Source organism: Scyliorhinus canicula, chromosome 31 (genome assembly GCF_902713615.1).
Source record: "Scyliorhinus canicula chromosome 31, sScyCan1.1, whole genome shotgun sequence".
Classification (NCBI taxonomy): Eukaryota; Metazoa; Chordata; class Chondrichthyes; order Carcharhiniformes; family Scyliorhinidae; genus Scyliorhinus; species Scyliorhinus canicula.
Genome location: NC_052176.1, coordinates 5,236,719 through 5,245,675, shown reverse-complemented (window position 1 = coordinate 5,245,675; position 8,957 = coordinate 5,236,719). Strand labels below are relative to the sequence as shown.

Sequence of the window (8,957 nt, the reverse complement as noted above, 5' to 3'; positions counted from 1 at the left end):
GCAACATTCGGAAGTTCCGATTGAATCCGCTTCCGCCGCCCGGATCACAGGTGGGGGAGGGGGGGTTAAGGGGTTACGGAGAGAAAGGCAGGGATGCGGGACTTAGCGAGTGGCTGGGTCAGCCGCGGCCTTAATAAGTGGTGAGGCAGACTCGAAGGGCCGAGTGGCCTCCTTCCTGTTCCTGTTTCTTACGGTCTTGTAGTCCGGAGGCGACTCCTTCCTGACGCCGGCCTGTCTGAGCTGAGAGGGAGAGCCTGAGGCCTCGTGGGTTATGTCCCTGGGCACAGCAGTCCAGGGAGCCACCAGGGGGGGGGGGGCGGGAACGACCCACACGGGTTCAGACCCTGCCCACGAGAAAACCGGTGGAATTTAAATCCAATCAGTAAAATCTGGGATTGTAAAAACTACCGGGAGAATCATCGCCGATTGTCAAAAATAAAAAAACCCATCTGGTTCACTGATGTTCGGAACGAGGGAAATCCTCCGTCCTTACCCTGGTCTGGCCTACCTGTGACTCCAGACCCCCCCCCACACACACACGGCAATGTGGTCGACCTTTAACCCCCCCCCCCCCGCCCCCCCCCCCCCCAACCCCCCCCCCCCCCCAGTCTGAAATGGGCCAGAGCGACGAGCCACATCCTCACAAAAGAAGCAGGAAAATAAGTAACGAATGACGTCTCGAGCTTGTAAACTACTCATATCAACCGGGTCGATTGCTCTCAAAACCCCTTTGACCGAAATGGCGGGAAGACGCGAATGGCCGTCGCTGCAAAGGGCTCTTTGCCCTTCAATGAGAGTTGACGGAAACTGGACGTATTTTGCTGCTTTTCTTCAATTAAATACCAGTAAGTTATTGATCAGGGCCAGAAATAAAAGCCCAGGCACGTTCGTATTAACGTCAATTTCAACGGTGAACCCGCTTAACCGGAACGTTCTGAGGCGCGTTGCCGCATTAACATTCCCCCGGGGAAATTACCGCCCATTGTGCACCTGTGCCGTTCCACCAAACTCAACAGGAATAGGCGCCGGAATGTTCCGATTCTCTGTTCCCGTCGACAAACCCGTTGCCGGGGCCGGGGTACAGGTACGGGGGCCGGGCACCACCGGTAGATCCCGCCCGCTTCTTTGCCCGCGCGCACGGCTGCCTGGCGTTCGGGCCTGTCCTCTCTTGGCCGCGGCAGCCGGCGCGTGTCGGCCGGGCGGACCACCGGGACGAAAACCCGCCTGGCCCCCGGGCGGCACCGGAATGGGAGGAGGCTATTCCCGGGCGGCACGGGAATGGGAGGAGGCTATTCCCCCCCCCCGAGCCCCGCCCCGCCGTTCCGCGAGATGGGGTGGTTGATCTGATTGCTTCCTCAACCCCACAGTGCCGCTGACCCCCCCCGATAACCTTTCACCCCCCCACACTGTGCCCCGCCCCTTTCACACACCACCCCCACCTCCCCCCCCACCTCCCCCCCCCCCCCCCCCCCCCCCCCCCCCACCCCCTCGCTAATCGAGAATCTCTCCACCTCGGCCTTACAAACATTCGAAGATTCCGCTTCCGCCGCCTCTCGAGGAAGAGAGTTCCAGAGACTCGCCACCCTCTGAGAGAAAACACCCCCCCCCCCCCCCCCCTCCCCGTCCTGATGTGTACGAATGGTCGAGATCTCGGTGCACAGGGCATGATTTCAAAGTTGGCGGGTGATACGATACTTGTGAACTGTGAGCAGGGCAGCGTAGAACTTCAAAAGGACATCGACAAGTTGGTGGGGTGGGCAGAGAGGCGGCGGGCGAAGTTGAATGCGGAGAAGTGTGAGGTAATGGGCGCGATTCGCCGATCGCGGGAGAGAGTGTCCGCGCCGTCGTGGAACGGGCGCGGGCAATAGCGATTCTGGCCCCCACGGCGGGTTCACGCCGCTCCAGCCTCACTTCCTGCCGCTCGCCGGGGGCGTCGCCAACCCGCACATGCGCGGTGGCTTTACGGAACGCGCCGCTCCCGGCGCAACATGGCGCGGGGGTTCGGGGGCCGGACGCGCAACAAAGTAGGCCTGGTGGGGGGGGGGGGGGGGGGAGAGAGGCCAGCCCACCAATCACAGGCCAGACCCCATCGGAGGCCCCCCCCCCCCGGAGACGGAGCACCCCCCCCCCCCCAACAGGCCGCCCCCCGACTCTCCGCGCAGAGTTCCCGCCGGCAGCGACCAGGTGTGGACGCTGCCGGCGGGACTCTGCTTTTTCCACGCGGCCGCTCAGCCCATCTGGGCCAGAGAATGGGCGGCCCGGCCTCGTACAGCGGCCCGGGCCGGGCCAAACGCGCCGGCGCAAATGGCGTTGATTCTCGGCACCTCGAAGCATCACGCGCCGGCGTCGGGGTGGCGTGGCGCTGTTGCGGCGATTCTCCGGCCCGGCGCGGGGCTGGGAGAATCGCAGTTCAATGTATTTTGGTTGGGAGGAACAGGGTGGATATGAAGGGGGTGTAGGGGCAGAGGGACCTGGGTGTCTTTGTGCATCGATCATTCAAGGTGACAGGGCGGGTGGAGAGAGCTGTTCATAAAGCTGAGAGTATTCTCGGGTTTATAAACTGCAGCCCAGAGAACAAGAGCAAGGAGGTGAGGCTGGACATTTAAGGTGAATGTGTGAAGTTATACTTGCACCCAACAATAGCCATTTCCAACCGGGCAACATCCAACCATCCTGACATTCAAAGGCATCACTGAAACCTAATATCAACACCCTGGGGGTTACCATTGACCAGAAACTGAACTGGGCCCAGCCACATTAATACTGTGGCTACCTGGGCAGGTCAGAGGCTGGGAATCCTGCGGAGAGTAACTCACCTCCTGACCCCCTCCCAAAGCCTGTCCACCATCTACAAGGCACAAGTCAGGAGTGTGAGGGACTCTCCACTCGCCTGGATGAGCGCGGCTCCCAACAACACTCGAGAAGCTCGACACCATCCAGGGGCAAAGCAGCCCCGCCCGATCGACACGCTAACCGCAAACATTCACTCTCTCCAGCCCCCCCCCCCCCCCCGACGCACAGCGGCAGCCGTGCGCACCGTCTACAAGACGCCCCGCAGCCACTCGCTCCTTCGACAGCACCTTCCAAACCCGCCACCTCAACCGTCTAGAAGGACGAGGGCAGCAGCAGACGCACGGGGAACGCCGCCGCCTGCAAGTTCCCCCCCCCCCCCTCCGAGCCGCTCGCCCATCCCGACTCGGAAATATATCGGCCGTTCCTTCATTGTGGCTGGGGTCAGAATCCTGGGAACTCGCTCCCTAACAGCATGGTGGGTGTACCTACACTACACGGGGACTGCGGCGGATTCAAGATGGCGGCTCACCCACCACCTTCTCGAGGGGCAATTAGGGATGGGGATTAAATGCTGGGCCTGTAGCCGGCGACGCCCACATCCCCCCCCTTGAATGAATAATTTTTAAAATTGCCAAATGTCATTCCAGTAGCAGAGGATCATGTGCCGGCCCGCCTGCCAGTGAGGGAACGATTTCCCACCAGGCATTGCCCTTCGCCCTTTGGCCGGCATCGCGGCAAGCCTGGCACAGCCTCGCCCGCCCTCCTGCGCGGTCAAAGGTCGTGGGAGAGGACAGCTTCCTGTGGCACCAGGGCCACCTCTAACCCCGGTGCCCACCCAGTAACCGTGACGCCAAGCGGAATTCAGCCTTGCCCTCCCGTCCGTGAAGATAGGAGCACAGCAAGATCGGAATTCGGAGCAGAAGTTGGCCGTGCGGCCCTTCGAGCCTCCCCGGCCATTCAGTGAGATCATGGCTGATCTCATCCTGGCCTCAAATCCCCGACATCTTGCCCATAAACCTTGAACCCATTTCTAAAATCAGAAATCTCCTTCCTGAATCCATTTAGTGACTCAGATTCCACCGCACTGCGGGGCAGCGAGTTTCACAAATTCACCCCCCCTCTCCGAGAATTGTTCCTCCTCGTCTCAGTTCCAAATCTACCGCCTCTCAACCTAATCCGTGACCTCTCGTTCTAGATTGCCCCACAATCGGGAACATTTGGTCTACGTTTACTTTATCGATCCCCCTCAGTATTTTATACACCTCGATCAGATCCCCTCTCATCCTTCTAAACTCCAGCGAGTAGAAGCCCAAACTGATCAATCTCTCCTCGCACGTCAACCCTTTCATCCCCGGAATCAATCTGGTGAACCTCCTCTGAACTGCCCTCCAATGCCACCACATCCTTCCTCAAATGAGGAGACCAAAACTGAACACAATACTCCAGATGCGGTCTCGCCAACACCCCATCCAATATAAGATAAGGCGGGTGAACGTTGGGAAGACTACGCGACAGCTTAAATGGCTTGATGCGTCATCCGGTGCCAACGGAGAGGCAACCATCTTCGACCCTGGGCCCACGGGACCTCACGGTAACACAAACGTTGAACCGATATCGCGCCATGTGGACAGAATTTTCCGTCCCTTGCGTTCCCGCCGGCAAGCGCAGTGTCCAGCCCCCGCCCTCCCCCACCCACATCTCAAAGAATTCTGACTGCGTCCCGTTCCGGATTGAATGCGAGGCCTAATACATCCGAGGGGGAGAGAACAATAATTCGCACCGCATGAGGAGAAAGTGCTGATTGGGTTGACAAGCGCACTCTGATTGGCAGAAGCTGTGCCAACCAATGGGCAGTCTCTCCTCATGCAGTATTAACCGTTGTCTTTTTTAATCCCCCTCCTTTTTCCCCGTCGGCCCCGTCCTGATACGTGCGAAGTGAAAAACTTCGACGGGCCTTATTTTTTTTCAACGACGCTCAATCCGGCTCAATCCCTCAACACCGAGGGGAACATCAGGTTTCCAGCCCTTCACTTTGGAAGGAAGGATTTGCAAGCAACCCACGATGATACCTCATAGAGCCCGCTTTGCAATCTGATCACTTCACTTCATCTGAATGCTTTTATCTTTGCGTTTTAGTTAACAATCCACTTTTACTGAGGTACATTCGTTCTGTAGTCAAATAGCCCTTACCTTGTTCAAGAATAAAGCTCGTCTGCTGGCGATGTGTGCCTCTGCGTCCAAAAAACCCCTCCCCTCCCCGCCACACACCCCACACCATCCCCCAGAGCAGTTTCGACACCTGAAGCGATAACACACCGTCCGCTGTACACTTCTACCAATATGGTCAGAGCATGTGCACTCTGCTAGCCGCAAACGGGCATGCGCGCGGGTGGAGTGCGCGCGGGCTGCACCCACATCATACCTGTACATGACACTTGAGGGGACGAAACCCCGGGGGGTGGGGGGGGGGGGGGGCTGGAGTGTTTGATTTGGACTTGTAAATCACATGACTACGGAACTGTATAATTACTACAACGCGACCATTCTCATTGGGCGGGAATTTCCAGGGCCCACACATGATGTATGTGAGAGCGTGTGTATGTTAGAGCGTGTGTGCGAGTGCGTGTGTATGTCAGTGTGTTTGAGGGTGTATGTAAGAACGTGTGTGCGTGTGTGTGTGTGTGACAGCGGGTGTGTGTGTGTGTGTATAAGAGCGTGTGCGTGAGAGCGTGTGTGTGTGTGAATGTGTGTGTACTTACGTGAGAGCGTGTGTGCGAGTGCATGTGTATGTGAGTGTGAGGGTGTATGTGAGAGCGTGAGTGTGTATGTCAGTTTGTGTGTCAGGGTGTATGTGAGAGTGTGAGTGTGTGTGTGTGAGTGTTTGTGTGTGTGTGAGAGTGTGTGTGAGTGTGTGTGTGTGAGAGTGTGTGTGCGAGTGCGTGTGTATGTCAGTGTGTGTTTGAGAGTGTATGTGAGAGCATGTGTGTGTGTGAGAGCGTGTGTGCGTGTGTGTGAGAGCGTGTGTGTGAGAGCGTGTGTGTGAGTGCGTGTGTATGTGAGTGTGAGGGTGTATGTGAGAGCGTGTGTGTATGTCAGTTTGTGTGTGTGTGTGAGAGCGTGTGTGTGAGAGCGTGTGTGTGAGAGCGTGTGTGTGAGAGAGCGTGTGTGTGAGTGCGTGTGTATGTGAGTGTGAGGGTGTATGTGAGAGCGTGTGTGTGTGTGTGTATGTCAGTTTGTGTGTCAGGGTGCATGTGAGAGCGTGTGTGAGAGAGCGTGTGTGTGAGTGCATGTGTATGTCAGTGTGTGTTTGAGTGCATATGAGAGCATGTGTGTATGTGAGAGCGTGTGAGTGTGTGCGTGTGTATGTCAGTGTGTGCGTGTGAGGGTGTATGTAAGAGCGTGTGGGTGTGTGTGTGAGCGTATGTGTGAGAGTGTGTGCGAGTGCGTGTGTATGTCAGTGTGTGTGTGAGGCTGTATGTGAGAGCGCGCGTGTGTGTGAATGTGCGTGTGTGAGGGTGTGTGTGAGGGTGTGTGGGTGGGGTTGTCACTCTGCATGTACCATGGCACCGTGCCTTGACTGACGATGTGGCTTTGTTTTGACAGAATGGAGATAGATACCAGCACAACAGGCCTACTGTGCCTTGAAAGTCAATTAACTGGCTGATTTGCAAATCAATTAAAACATCAGATTGATTATAATGAACTCCCGGACAACAGTCCTGCCATTTACAACACCGCTTCTGTCTCTCCCTCGCTCGACAAATGAATACTGATTGCCCGCACCGTTTATCGACACCAGCAACGCACACGAAGGTTACGCCAACCCATGCGGGCAAAACATTCGTCACTGTCCAAACGTTATTCCACCAAAACCCGCTTCCACCTCGCGGGCAGCTAACGGCGGGGGCGCCCGCTTGCGATGGAACCTGCGTCACCACCCGCCACGATGGAAGGAAGCATGCCACCCCTCCCCGTTCGTTGGCGGAGGATTATCTGCGGGTGGGGGTACGCCACTTGCGGCGCGATTCCCTTGCTCCGGACAACGATCCCGGTGAGGGTTTTTTTTACGGGGCCGTGGGCGGCGAAGGTTCCATCGCGCGCGGGCGTCCCCACGCGACCAAACCGGTTCAATCCCGAACGGAGGGGGGGGGGGGGGCAGGAAGGGGGCATCTCCCCCCCACCCCCCTAACCCTCAGCAACATCCAGAAACCCGCAAACACTCATCGGCCCCTCCGCCCCGACGGGGGGGGGGGGCATCAGAAATAAGGCGACAAGCCTGCACTCACGGTAGTTGCAGATGGTGCCGCCGAACGAGGTCATGCTGCAGTCGCAGATGTAGCCGTCCCACTGCTGGATGCAGGCGCCCTGGTTGGCGCAGGAGTCCTCCTGGCAGGTGGTACTGGGGCCTAGAGCAGGAAGGGGGGGAAGCAGAGCTAGAGATTGGCGGTCACAGCACATGGGGAACGTCAGCCCTTTTCCCCAACCCCCCCCTCCCCAACTGGCCACAGTTCAATGGTTAAATCCTCAATCTTGTGCTCGGATCCTGAGCTCCGGAACTCCCTCTCTAAACCTCGCTCTCTCTCTCTCTTTTTCACTCCCCCTCTCTCACTCTTCATCTCTCACTCCTCTCTCTCTCTGCCTCTCTCTCTTTATCTCTCTCCCTCAATCTTTCTCACTCTCTCTGTTTCTCTCTCCCTCTTTTCCTCTCCCCCTCTTTCTCTCTTTGTCCCTCCCTCTCTTCATCTCTCTCCCTCTCTCTTACTCTCTCTCTTTCTCACTCTCTCTTTATCGCTCTCTCTCTCTCTTTCTCACACTGTCTCTCTCTCTCCCTCTCTCTTTCTCATTCTCACTGTCTCTCCGTCTCTCTCTTTATCCCTCTCCCTCTCCCTAATTCTCTCTCTATCTCTTTCTCACTCTCTCTGTCTCACTCTCTCTTTCTCTCTCTGTCTCTCTCTCTCTCTCTGTCTCTCTCTCCCTCTCTCTTTCTCATTCTCTCTGTCTCTCCGTCTCTGTCTTTATCCCTCTCCCTCTCTCTAATTCTCTCTCTATCTTTTTCTCACTCTCTCTGTCTCTCTCTCTTTATCTCTCTCCCTCAATCTTTCTCACTCCCTCTGTTTCTCTCTCCCTCTTTTCCTCTACCCCTCTCTCACTCTTTCTCTCTCTGTCCCTCCCTCTCTTTATCTCTCTCCCTCTCTCTTACTCTCTCTCTTTCTCACTCTCTCTGTCTCACTCTCTCTTTATCGCTCTCCCTCTCTCTTTCTCACACTTTCTCTCTGTCTCTCTCTCTCTCCCTCTCTCTTTCTCATTCTCTCTGTCTCTCCGTCTCTGTATCTCTCTTTATCCCTCACCCTCTCCCTAATTCTCTCTCTATCTCTTTCTCACTCTCTCTGTCTCACTCTCTCTTTATCGCTCTCCCTCTCTCTTTCTCTCTCTGTCTCTCTCTCTCTCTCTGTCTCTCTCTCCCTCTCTCTTTCACATTCTCTCTGTCTCTCCGTCTCTGTCTTTATCCCTCTCCCTCTCCCTAATTCTCTCCCTATCTCTTTCTCACTCTCTCTGTCTCACTCTCTCTTTATCGCTCTCCCTCTCTCTTTCTCACGCTTTCTCCCCGTCTCTCTCTCTCCCTCTCTCTTTCTCATTCTCTCTGTCTCTCCGTCTCTGTCTCTCTCTTTATCCCTCTCCCTCTCCTTAATTCTCTCTCTCTTTCTCTCTCTATCTCTTTCTCTCTCTCATTCACTCCCTTTTTCACTCTCTGTCTCTCTTTTCCTCTCATTTCTCTTTCTCTCTCGCTCTTTCTTTCTCTCTTTCTGTCTCTCTATCTCTCCCACTTTCCCTCTCTTTCCCTCTCTCCGTCTCTCTCTCTCTCTCCCCCTCAAGATGCGCCTCAAAACCGATCTCTTTGACCGCGCCTTTTGCCGCCAGAGCCCTCTAACATCTTCCGTGGCTCCAGTTTTGTTTGACCGCACTCCTGCCAATCTCCTCGGGACATGTGTTGCCCAGGCAGCTGTGAGGAGAGATCGGGCAGGCCGAGGGCAGCTCTGCTCAGCCCAGAGGAGGCCGAGGTGGGGCCGGGGGGGGGGGGGGGGGCCTAATTTGAGGCGTCCAAAATTATGAGGGGTCTGGCTAGGGTAAGACAGGGGAAACGTCCTCACAGCTGAGGGGGTCAA

General features: G+C 56.4%; 1 protein-coding gene across 1 annotated transcript in view; it reads right to left on the bottom strand.

The window, feature by feature from the left end:
• The window catches only part of LOC119958830 (neurexin-2-like), a 691,929-nt gene that overhangs the window by 296,093 nt on the left and 386,879 nt on the right, over nucleotides 1-8,957 (bottom strand). Inside the window, exon 8 of the mRNA XM_038787333.1 lies at nucleotides 7,080-7,199. Within this exon, the coding sequence (XP_038643261.1) occupies nucleotides 7,080-7,199 (120 nt within the window). The remainder of the gene's footprint in view (nucleotides 1-7,079; nucleotides 7,200-8,957) is intronic.